A 13,239-nucleotide genomic window follows, 5' to 3' on the forward strand; every position below is an offset into this window, starting at 1 on the left:
AGATCCTCAGAAAGGTTTACAGCCTATCACTCTATCACTTATAAAGTTATTATTTTTACAGAAGTGCAGTCTACTAACCCTTGAAGTTCAATATTTTTCTATAAAATAAGACTAAAGTAAGGTTTAAGTTCTTATGAAAATTTCTGATACTATGCAATCATGTTAAAAATTAGAAAGGCATGCAGATCACCAACATTTTGAATCCCACCACTGTAATTATTCCTCTTTACACAGCCCTCTCCACTCTCCTTGTATGGATTTTTTCACTAATGTGAAAGGATGCACAACAACATCACATTAAATAAAATAAATACCAAAAGACAGTCAGGAAAGATGAATAAAATAGGTATTTGAGAAAGTACAGTCAAATAAATCAGAGGTTCCTGTTTGGCTGCTTGCTTTTGTTTGAAGTTTGTTTTGCTTTTTAAACAAAAACAAACTATAATCTCATTTCACAAAACATAACCTTTGGATAAGCAAGCAAATAAGGCAGGGACTGCAAAATTATTTTGCAAAAAAATGTATTCCAGAAGATACCTCCTTTCACTTCTGAGCAGGATTATTTCCTGCACAAACTTCCCTAAGGACAGTTTCCCAGGTTTCTTTGAAGTTATCTGGTCTCTGTTCTCCATAATTATCCAGATAAATTATCCAGTGTGACTTTATTCATATTAGCTGTAAGAGGGGATTGTGAGCACAATACCTCACTGACTGAAAGAGTAGGGGGTAATTTCCCACACCTCTTGTTCTCATTATCTTTTAAAACTCTTTCCTTCCTTCCTTCAGACAAAATTCTCCCGTGTCCTGAAATATCCCACTTGCAAAAGCAAATGTGGCTATTCCTGCATCAGCATTAGAGTAATTAAGCTGTCCTGCCTGTCCTCTGCTTAGCAGATGGCAGGCTGGTATTCCACACAGAGCTGAGCATCTGCAGACCTGTCCTTGAATAAACCACTTACTGAATAGCAATGGAAACAGAAACCACTCCGAGAAAACAGGGCTGCAATGCACCTTACTTGAAGCCATGCACCTAACAATTATTCAAGTCATTAAGCCATCACCTTCTGCTTTTGAAAAAATGGCTGTTTCCTACCACCTTAAATTACCTTGAATCAAAGCAATTACATAATACTAAGGGATTTTAAAATGTCTAGTTACTCTTTTTTTTCCAACTATCCATTCCATTCTATACAGGAACATGTATATCATTTCAGAAACTGGGATAAGCCACTTATGGCCATTCAGCATTTGAATAGACTTTTCTCATTACAGGACAGCAAGGGGTGGGAGAAGAGTAGATTTTACCATTTAGCCAATATTCCTTTTAAGAGAAGGTAGTGAAGACAAAGTATCAACTGTTCTACTCCAAAATATATGAAAGCCAGTAAAGTCACAAGAATGTGGGGATCTAGACAAAAGAGCAGTCTGTGGTGAGAAGTTCATCTCTGTAAGCCTCCAGGACCCTGCTGCATGCTCTCTTCTACCCTGCCATGCACACACTGAAGAGGATAGGCAGAAATTCCTGATGAGGACAGAGGGAAATCCAGAGAGCACCATGGAGGCCCCAGGTTCCAAGGTCCTGTCCTAACTTCAGGATCTGCTCACTGGAGCCATCAGACACAGGTGAGCTGGAAGAACACTCAGTCCCAAAATGAGATGGTGTGGGAAAAGCATTTTTCCCAAAATTGCCCATTGATTACAGTATGCATGTATATGCTGGAACACTGTGATGCAGCCCTGAATATGAACCATCCAAATCTGACAGTCTTTGCAAGGACATTCAAGTTCTTGTCCCATTCAAATCATTAGATGGCACTGAAATCAAACTGCTTACCTTCTGCTTTCATGTAATGCACAGAGTATGCAATCACTTTGTCTGAATTATACAGTGGCCTCTCCCAGGCCAGCAGGATTGCTGAGCTCGACATGGTTTCAGCGTGGACGTTGTAAGGTGCACTGGGCCTGTCCTCTGACATAACCACAGTGAGTCTGGCCCTGGAGAGAATGGAGCCCTGGCTGTTCTCAGCCATGCACTGATAAATGGCATCGTCTTCAGGAATGATCTGGTTAATCACCAATTTACTGCAGCCAAAAGGAAGAAAAAGGTGGAAAAGAAGCTCACATCTTGGATAAACTTAACTCCATATAAGTGAAACAAGTTATGTTCGCCTTTGCTTCCTAAATTTAGTATAATTTACTTACATGCCACAAATTCTTCTATTACAAATGGATGCTCAGCAGTGAAATTTAGGACCTTGAAGCGTTCTGCAAAACCTGCCATGTTTCTGTTTGTGCCTGCAAAGCCAGGCACAGTGAAAGCAAAACTGCACACCTATTCCCTCCCTGCAAAAAGCAGACCCTTAAGCTTGTAATTCCTTAACCAACTCCTTAATATAAACTGCTCACTCAACAGAAGTAGTAGCAAGATTCTGCTACTCTGTAAATCTAAAGTAACTCTGTGGTGAAACTCTTCAGTTCAGTCCTGCCCACCCTCCCTGCCAGGTAAGGCACTTACCATAATAAGCCTTACTGATTTTAGGTATTGATTAATGTGCATCCATTGCTACATTTAATGACCCATTTCAGGTTGAGTTCTATCTTGATTGTCTGTAGCTAGCTATGGTAATGTCATCTTTAGCATATCACTAGCACAGCTCTCCTACAGCAATTGCAATCTTACCTGTTGTACATTTTTATTCTACCATTGGAGTGTATTTTCCTTCCATTTTTTAACCATGAAATTTTGGGGGCAGGATTTCCTTCTGCTTGACAAGCAAAACGAGCCGTACCCGCTCTAGGCCTTGTTAAGCTTTCTGGCCATTCCACAAATGAAGGTGGAGCTACAGATAAATTACAAGAGGAAAAAATAGTTTAAAAAAATCAAGCCCCTACAAATGCAAGAACAGTCATAACAATAATAATAACTAGTTATCCAAATAAAATCCTCTCTCATCAAGCCACCCAAACACATACACACACAAGCAGAAAGCACATTCCTTGTAAACAAAGCACATTTGTGTAAAGATACACTATCTGCACAGATAGTATTTCTGTTCATGCATTTATGAATACAAACAAATCAAACTCCAGGATATGACATACTGTTCTCTCATAGATACACAAAGCCTGTCTTCCCAGAGCAAACATTGCACCTGGGTATCTCCAAGTGCTAGCTCACATCTCAAATCTTGAGTATCTGACACTTCTCATCTAAGTCAACAGACAGAAGAATGCAGCCACAGTTCTGTGATCTGTTCAGTCTCTGCAGACTCCCTACAGCCCTTGGCACATGATGTTTGAGATAAAATGTCAGCCCAGCACACAGCAGAACTCAGGACAGACACAAGGTGCTCAAACACTGAAAATGTAAGCAGGCTCACCCAGCACAGTGAGAGTTGCCATTGCCACTGTGAAGTTGCGAGTGCCAGGAATGGTGGCCCGGCAGACGTAGACACCTGCGTGCTGCACCTTCACGTCAGAGATCATCAGGTTCCCATTCCCAAGGACCCGGGTGTTGAACACATCAATGGACTTGTGGTCTGTGTGAGAGAGCAGCAGAAGTGGGTTACAAGGCTGTTCATCTAAATAACTAAATTGGGTTGTCTATGCAGTGATGGCTTAGATTAGAGTATAAAAGTCAAAAAATGCAAAGGAAATCACAGTTCAGCTTTCAGAGGTTTCCATTTTGCATTTACTTTGATCTTCACTAGCTACCTGACCATTCAGATGGTTAGGCCTCATCACTTCTTAAGTGGTTTATATCTGGAATTCACCACCTCAGTTGAAGTTACCCTCCCATCTGCCTAGCACTGTGATTCAGTTCATCACTACCAACATCCACATCGTCTTTACAAACAATGATCAACCATCTCCTGAATTACACTGCAGATAAAGCTAACACACTTGAGTACCATGTACTTTCTCCTGTTTTCACACCAAATGCTGTATGACTATAATGTGAACTTTTTTCCTACTTGTTTGTCTGTAAGAGCCACTGAATCAACCAGGAAAGATACATTTATTTCTTACACTTTGAGAAATAGAAATGGAGGAACATTTTTCATGGTTTTCTTCTACATGTACAGTCCTGGCTTCCACATTTAGGTACAGGTTGGAATGAAAACAGAAAGTAGTTTTAATGAAAAATATGTGATGCACTGCTCAGTGTTATTCTTGCATTCCTTCTCCCCTTCCAGGCTGACTGTCCTGGGTTTGTCTATATCTATTCATAGTCCAAATGGCCCATTAGCACCAGGTGCAAACTACATTCTTACAGGGCTTCTAAGAAGAGTGGAAGGAACTCTTACAGGTCTGTTTCATGGATGCAGCCATCCCAACCTGTCCTCACCACCAGTTCTACTCCAGTCACGGATCCCTGGAGGTCACCACCCTGCCTGTCCCTGTGCCCACCCTGTGCCTGGGACAGTGCAGACTGACAGCAGAAGCAGGGAGTCCAAAGCTTCAGAAAACCTCGGGGTTCCTTGACAGCAGTACTGCAGCACAGAACTGGAAGTGGTTCACTCATCCTACCCTAACCTAATCGTTACCTACTACACAAAGCCTCAGAACAGAAACCTAATTGCTCAAATCCTTTCTTTCCAGTTTTACTTCCTCTCCACATGCTGAAGGTTGCATGCTGTAATTTTAAGACCTACCTAACCGGCTCCATGAGATGATTGGCTTTGGATTCCCTGTGGCTACACACTCCAGTATGACAGTTTGATGAAGAGATGCTGTAATGTTTTGAGGACCAGCTATTATAGATGGCTTGTGAAAAGGCTTCAAGTCTGAGGCTTTGCAGAGATAAAAAAAAAAATTATAAAAAAGTGAGCACAGTTGAACAAAAACTCAATTAAATATGAAATAAAACAACTTTTTTTTAAAGGTGCTGAGAGTTACATTTGCACCAAAGCCTTATTTTCATAACTGGAGAAACTTACATTGAACAATATTTTAGCACAAGATAAAAGCAAGCAAAATTATTTGGACATTTTGGACAGCTTTTATGTGTTTTTGCTATATTGTAAGAAAAAGAAGATGGTGCCACTGAAAAAAATCTCGCATGATAAATACCTGGAATAACACTCAGCACTGCCTCAGTGCTTTTACGTCTATTGGCTGCAGTTGTGGCAACGCAGCGGTAATTCCCAGCATCCTTCTGCTCAACACCATAGATCTGAAGCACTCCTGTAGGCAGAGCAGTTATCCTGCCACAGAAACCAAAAATAAGAAATGTAGATAAACATTCAGCCAATGAACACGGTGGTGGAATTAACTCCTTGATTTACAAACAACCATTGCTACACTGACCTGGGAACAGCAGGCTGGAGACTCAAAAACATTCCCAATACATGACTCACCTTCCTGCCTTTCTGAACTAGGGGCGAAATTCCCCTCAGCACCACAATGAGAGCAGAGGAATTTACTTTCGACAAGCAGATCTTTCTCACCCGCAGAATCAACCATCCCAGCCTTCTTTAGCCTGCTACTACATTCATACTGTTCAGGTTCGCTAATTTTTTACAGCAGCTTCTGATATATGGGCATAACTGGTGTACAGTTCCCAGAAACCCACCTATGGTTTCAATTTTTAGTTTCTCTTTTTTCCTTCCTTTGCATGCGGGGTATCTTAGACATTTTCAAATGGAATTACAGGTCAAAAAGCACAGGAGTCAGTTCAATGAAACTGGACATGGAAAAGAATCTAGCAGAGAGCAGACTGTATTCTTCAGGTTAATCAGTTCATGAGAAGACCCCATTGCATAGAATTTCCCTGGTATCAAGTGTTTTAACTCAATTTGCTGTAAATGCAATTCTTTATTGTCCCTCTAAAGAAATACAAGTTCAGCATCAATTCTTCAGTGAAAGCAATCCCACCAGTTCAAGCAACTCCCAGAGCCAAAGTTCATCCATTCCATTCCCCACTGCAATGCCTGCTCCTGAGGATGACTTGCATACAAAATTCACCAGTAGGAATTCAAAGATCAGTGATTACTGTGCAGACAATAGTGGGTGACTCTGGTCTGCACTCATAACACCTATTTAAAATTCATTAGCAACATACCTATGACCAGCTATTTCAATAGTTGACATGGAACCTTTTTCATGTAATGGCATTGCAAGTATTCAGATTTTCTTCTTGTAGCAGGATCAGAATGATAGCAAAGAATGAAATACATTCTAAAATGTGTAATCCTACATACCTGTCCATGACTAAGGGTAAAGTTGTTCTATTCACTTCCCATGTCACAGTGGCAGGAGGGTTTGCTGTTATTTTACAGGCAAATCGAGCTACCCCACCTTCTTGGACTTCAGTTGAAAGTGGCTGGACTTCAAATGCAGAAATGGCTAAAAACAAGAGAACATCAATTTTAAGGGACTGAAGTGAGAAAAAATTCCTGGTTAAATCAAACTCGAGTTCATAGATTGACTTGCAAAAATACCCAGAAATACTTCACATAGCCCTTTTGTTTCTGTATGCAAAGAAAGATGGATCTAACTGCCTTGTCAGCTTAGCTCAATAGCTTGTTTTCACTGGTTGAAGGTTTACTTAAAATAACTTTGCTTTAACCTAATTCAGTAAAAAAATGTTTCAATGAAAATAAATATGACACGCTCAAATAGAATTAAGCATACAAATTGACTGGCATGCAGCTGGAAACCATATCAATTATTAGACTAACAAAGTTCAAGTCAATTCAACTAGTTTGGGACAGCCTTAAAAAATTTGACTGCAATAGGAAATTTCCAAAACAACTTTTGGTTCCTGACTCACTTTAATAAAAGAAAGCATTTGCAGAGTTGTACAAGTTCATGTGTGGTAAGAAAAAGATATCAAAAACAAAAATAGATCTCAAAATAAGTTTAAGCAGATGAGAATACTTTTATCCCAAGCTAATGTTTCTTCAGTCTGAGCAGTCACCAAGCTAATGTCTGATGCACAGAGCATCAACATCATTTTGAGCACCTACAACTTGAGAAGTTCACAATATTGAGCCAACTGAAGTGGCAGATCAATAGATACTCTGCAGCTAATAGCTAAGAAATTGATCAGTTGTTGGATTTCCTTGCTCAAAAACAAGGAAAAGTAATACAAAACCTGCTAATTAATTGCTTATTTACTGCTACTTACAACTAACAGAACAATTCTTCAGGAGCACCTCCTTTTGGATAACACAAATAATTTCACGTTTCCACCTCCTGTAACTGCAGAGGGAGCAATCTCTGTAAACCTAACGGTACTTCCTTTGTTTTTTTTTTTAAATCAGATTCCAATTAAATTTCTACTCCTGTATAAATGATAGAGAAACATGATTGCAATAGACAGACCAACAGTAGAAAGTTACCTGTCTCTTAATATTCAAGTTTTGTGTTTAAATAATATCTCTGTTTTACTTGTTTATTAATGGAAAAGGTTTGTCATCCTATTTACTCCAAGACATCCTCAGAGAATACACAGCACTGATGCACACCAGGCATTCTACTGAGTGTTCCCCCTCCCCATCATTTTAATGGCACAGCACAGCATTGACAGATTAATACTGAGGTGTGAAGGATACATGAACTCACCTTGTCCCCCCCCAGATTAACTCCTAGCACAGGCCTAACTACACAACTGAAAGACTCCTATTACTCACATGCCTATTTCACTTTCCAGGTGTGAATAAATGCCCTTGTTTTGCACTGCATTCCTGTAGCTGCATCAGCACTGCAGGAATTAGTGTTCCTAATCACACTAGCAAAGTGCTGCAGCTTCATGAACAGACCTCCCAAAAACTGTGGATAACAAGACCACAGATCCACCTTGTACAGCAAAAGCACCTGAAAGCAGCTGGAGCCACATGCTGCAGACACTGGCCACTGTAAACTAGGTCTGGCACCTGGAAGGTGGCTCAGCCACCCGGACACAGAGAGCAGAGATGCCCCAGTACCCACTGCTATGGCCAAACCTGTGCTTTTGGCAGCAGACCTACACAGCCCCAGACACACTTTGAGGCTGTTCCCTCCCCACCTTCACTGCAGACAGAACTGTCCTCTCTCACCAACAGAACTAGGTTCTACTTTTTGCTCTTTCTTTCACTTATTAGCAGTACCAGGTTTAAGAACACATAAAAACCCCCAAAATATGCATAAAGGTGTTATAACGGAACTCTCACATTTAAAACCTGTTGGAGAGACACAAAAGCAGTTCTTGCCTTAACAGGTTTTCTTTTCATTGCAAAGGAATAATCAAAAGTAAAAAAGACTTTGTTTTTTGACTATTCACAAAAGCTCACTTCACAGAACAGACTCAGCACAAGGCAAATAACCTGCACATAGAGCAGGTTGTTCCCATACTGCTAAACTTGCTGGATTTGCTTTGTGCTAGATTTGATGCCATCCAGCTCTCCTGCAGTGTTCCACCACAAAACAGAGAGGTGGGGGAAAAGAAGAAGAAACAGGAATAAAAGAATCTAAGCTTGTGTTACTTTCTTCCCTTCTTCATTCTAATTTCTCCCTACACAAACGTGCGTTCACCTGGATTCAGAATATTTCCCTAGTGCCACTCTTAACAGATTTTCTTTGTAACAGAAAATACAATGCTTTGCATTCTTAATTTATTTACTGAAAGTATGATGCAACAAATTAGACAAGTCTGCTCACATTTCAAAATAGAATCTCTAGGAATGTAATAAAGGAATAAATGGTATGAACAATCCAAACCAATGCAATGTGATTTTCAGAGCCATTCTGTAGCACAGCTGCACCACAGCCAGTGGCATTAAAAATGATCATTGCTACCAGGCAGAAAGTAATCATACCAGCTTACTAAAGCAAAGCTCTTTCACAGCTTTAAACATTTCATCTCCATTGGAACTATAAAATTGCAGCCAGAAGTTTCTTATAAAGTTACTTAAAGAGACACAGTAAGACAAATGAAACACAATACAGATTTTCATTTATGTATATAAAAATAATGAATTACTTCTGTGCACTCAGTACATTACAGCTGTAGATTAAAGACAGAAGTGACACTCTCCAGAATTACAAATCAAACTGAGAGCAATTAGTATTTCACAGACCACAAAATGGCATCACAACAGCAGGCAGGAACAGGTTCAGCTACACTGTATAGAAAGTCCAATGCAAGTTATTAATTGAAGCTGATATGCAAAGAACATTTTCCCACCTGATCAGGAACAATGTATTTCCCCTGAAAATTCATCTTTAAAGACAGCAAAAGTCACAACTATGAAGAACTGCACAAAATCTTCAAAAAAACTTATTAATGCTACTAAATGGAGTTTTTAGAAACAAAAAATCCCTGCTTACCTCTTATCTAAGTTCATACATTGTTTATCAGTTTAGCTCAATAATTGCTCCCTCTGTATCTTTCTTTATGTACATCTCTGGTTTCTTCTTAATTCTGACTTTATTTGTTCCAGTAAAATCTGTTTTTACAAGTGTATTGCTGTCTCGTGAAATTTGACCTTTTTGTAACAGGCTTGTTTTCCTGGCAAGCATTGATTCCAACTCAGAACCCCAAGAACAAGTCATTAAAGCAGTGCTGTTAAGAGGCCAGAGCTCTATAAAATGGATAAGAAACAAAGTCTCAAGAGACATACCCTGCTCCCAAAAACAACCCTGCAACGCAATAAATGTAAGTGCCTTTTTATTTGAGTTTCCCCCAGCTCTTCTCCAGTCTATTTAATCATTTTGTTTCCAGATTTATAGCCAAAACAAAATGATTAATGCTACTCTGAGAAGCTGACGCTCCCACCCTTTTTAACTTGCAAGATATCAAATGCTTACAGAAGCAGAAGACAATAACTAGAAACTGTATTTACTTGTACAAGTTCCTGAAATTTATGTAAGAGGTGCGTGTATTTGTACAGTTACTTCTGAGAATGAAGATCTTTACTGGGCAGAACTGTGTGATTTATGCCATCAATGTTATCTATGCAGAGAGAAATCAGACTTCAGTTCTGGTGCGAGTTCCTTCAGTTACCATCGAGGCAAATATCCACAGGCTCAAAACCCAAATGATTGCTTTCTGTGACACACTGATGAAGTATTAGAGAACTGCTGCTGATGCACATGGATCGAATACTATCCTGCATCATGTAAAAACCTTCTGTGTACCTAAGCAGGCTTACAGATTTAACTATTAAGGTATGAAGACGTCAAACTTAAGAAGCTCATGCCTCACACCTTTTGTTTGTATGCAGCAGCAGTCCTTCACCAACTTTAATTATGAAAAGAAAAAGCCCAAACAAACAAGCAAAAAAGAAGCACAACACACACCCACTTCATTCCCTCCTGAAATGAAGCTTGCTGCAACACAAATCCAGTGACCTTCTCCCTTACACACTGCACTTTCTACTTACACACTTCATGCCATTATGAACTCATTTTCTGAATGAGCTTTCCTAAGAGGCAAAAAAACTCCAACAACCTACATGTTGATTACTCATTTATCACAGCTGACTCTAGCCCAAGACTGGACTTCAACTGTGAAATAAAAAACCTGTAAGAACGAAAGATAAACCCAGAACTGAAACAACAGCACAGTTTTCAATAACCGGAATGCACCAAATTTTAAGAAACTGCAGCACATGATGGTGATGCACAAGTGTTTCTCAAGAGATAATGGCCACTCAGAGAGATGAACTGCTCAGGTGGAAAGAACAGAAGTGCATAATGCCATTTGTACAAGGCATCTGTTAATGCTATTGAGAATTTCACAATAGCCCTAACCCTTCAAGTGAAACCAAGAATCTTCCCAATTTTTTTAAACTCTCTGGTGAAGAGATTTCATTTGAGAAAAATAAACTTGTATGTTAAAAAGAAGCTATGGCTTCTCCTAAAGAAATAGATTTCAGGGAAGCACAAGACATCTCTTGTCTTCTTGATCTAGTTTTTGTGAGGCACTCTCTCTGAAATAGTGTTGAAAAATCCAAGAAATATATGTGTGCATTGTATTTTAACATCAAAGCCAATTTGCACATATTTTCTTGGAGTTTTTGAGTTTTCTCTGTTCTTGCAGGAATGAAGCTTAGGAGAGATTATGAAAGGCATTCTGCCATGCCTCTTGGCTACATAGACACACATTTCCAATGATTTGCTGCTCAAATGACACACTTTGGTCTGGATCTGGATTTGGAATAAACTTTATATGAGTATACACTGACAGATCCAGATACTTGGCACAACTGCAGACACCAAGCCCTTCTCCTCATTTCTGAACGAGCATGCGGAGCACACAGAGCTGGGGCTGCTGTCAAGTGATACAATGGGTGAATCTTCTCTGAGTTTCCCAATAGATGCTAGTAAAAATTAAGCTTTTTGGAGTCCCAGTTCTGCTTAATACATACAGTTCAGAGGTGAGTGTCACACAAATACAGCAATATGGGTAAAGACTTTCATAACTGTAAGTGAAAAGGGATTACTGTGAAAGGGCATCTGTATGTGCTACCACAAGCAGAGTGATTTCTTACACTCACCCTTAGAACTTTAATCAAGTGTTGTTTGACCTAGAATTACTGTGTTTAAAATGTAAGGCATAAAAATAAGAGATTTCAGGAGAAAAACACCTGACCTAAGGGAAGAATAAAAGAACTGGGATCTGATTAGCTCTGGGAAAGGAATCTCAAGAGAGAAGTGATAGTCTTACTGATTAATGAGAGTCATTGTTCCCTGTTCTCCCTAATACTTCTTTGTATATTTGTAAGACCAGAAAAAGCAATAGAGGTTTTAGCTCCAGCATGGGAAGTTCAGGTGAGGCTGCTGAGTGGAAACTATTGGCATGGAGCAGGGAAATAAGGGAGGCAACTGCATCTGCAAAGACTTTATCTCACTCATTGTCTGCACATCTCCCTCCTCTAATGGCCATTATTTAAGGCAAACAACTGAGCTGAGATGGAACTGAGCTCCATCAGTAAGAGGAAGTGATATCATCCAGAACACATTTGGCCCTTTCAGGCACTAAGGAAAAGTGTCAGTTCATTCTGCTATAAAAGTCTGTAATTCAAACAACATACTGGTAATGGCATTCTTATAAATTACCAGAGATTTAACTCTTCTGATAAATTGCAAAGTGTGTCTTTTTCACTTAAGCCAGCTGTTATTTTTAATTTCTGCCAGAATGGCTGGAAAAATAAGCTTAATTAAAATACATTTTTTCTAAAACCTTGCATTTTAAACAGCTATTCTGAAATTGCATGGTTTTGTGCTACTATTGGCTAAAATTTTAGTTTAATATACTTAGTTTTAATTAATAACCAAACCATGCTGAAAGGCTAATACTTAAACTTAATTGGAACAAAATTAGTTGCTTAAAAAAAAAAATAGGGTGGCACTAAATAAATAATCAGATAAATCGTACAGGCTGCTGACATCACTGCCCACATGTTAAGAACTCAATGAAAATTCTGGAGAATGCTGTATCAGGTGTTTAACTTATTACATGATAAGTTTCAAACTGCATTTTTCTTTCTCTGTATTAATAATCCCTGGCAGTAAGTGCTATCACATATTGCTATGTTAACAAGTTGTGCTAGCCTAACAAAAAGCAACTGATAGTGACAAAACAACTAAATAACTGTTCTCTCCTTCTCCCAAAAGTCTAAAACTAGGAAGGGGACCGTAGTGTTCATAGGCCTTTTCTCAGATATAACTTCAGGCTCTCAGGATGGTTGTTCTTCTCACTTGCATGCTGAGAAACACCTGTAGGAGGGATAAAGGGGAGGAGAATAATGATCCATCCTGTTCCAACCCCTGTGTAGCTGCAGGACAGGAGAGCAGAACACTGCACATTATCCTTACCTAATGCACAGGGAAGTCTTGATTACAGATGGAATCTCCAACACCAGGACCCACAGATTTTAATGTCCTTGAAGTAACCCAGGCCCAACCACACCTTCGGTGCCTTTCTTTACACTTCAAACAAGCTTTTCCAGACAATTTCACTTCCAAAGGTAGCATACATTTTAAAGGATTAATGAACTAGTTCACCAGTTTTAAAATCCATACACGTATGTGTGTGTGTGTGTGTGTGTGTGTGTGTGTGTGTGTGTGTGTAGCATTACTGCAATAGTCAGAAAAACCAGAGTCTTTAAGCTATCTCACTTCACCTCACTGATATCTTGGGAAAAGCTTTGCTAGAATGGCACCTTGTACCCTCTAATCCCAAATTAAACTAAATCCTTTTAATGTACAACAAGGAGATTGCTGCTATTAATCCCTGGATTTTAATGAGGT

The 13,239-nt window shown here is 39.3% G+C and overlaps 1 protein-coding gene across 1 annotated transcript in view; it reads right to left on the bottom strand.

Annotated features, from left to right (window-relative positions):
• Positions 1–13,239, bottom strand: part of PRTG (protogenin) — a 75,375-nt gene that overhangs the window by 39,309 nt on the left and 22,827 nt on the right. The window contains exons 3-8 of the mRNA XM_068204023.1: positions 6,204–6,348; positions 5,074–5,207; positions 4,656–4,793; positions 3,381–3,539; positions 2,681–2,840; positions 1,835–2,082 (exon numbers count right to left, since the gene is read on the bottom strand). Coding sequence (XP_068060124.1) covers positions 1,835–2,082; positions 2,681–2,840; positions 3,381–3,539; positions 4,656–4,793; positions 5,074–5,207; positions 6,204–6,348 — 984 coding nt within the window. The remainder of the gene's footprint in view (positions 1–1,834; positions 2,083–2,680; positions 2,841–3,380; positions 3,540–4,655; positions 4,794–5,073; positions 5,208–6,203; positions 6,349–13,239) is intronic.

This window comes from Anomalospiza imberbis, chromosome 13, assembly GCF_031753505.1.
Source record: "Anomalospiza imberbis isolate Cuckoo-Finch-1a 21T00152 chromosome 13, ASM3175350v1, whole genome shotgun sequence".
In the NCBI taxonomy this organism is placed as follows: domain Eukaryota; kingdom Metazoa; phylum Chordata; class Aves; order Passeriformes; family Viduidae; genus Anomalospiza; species Anomalospiza imberbis.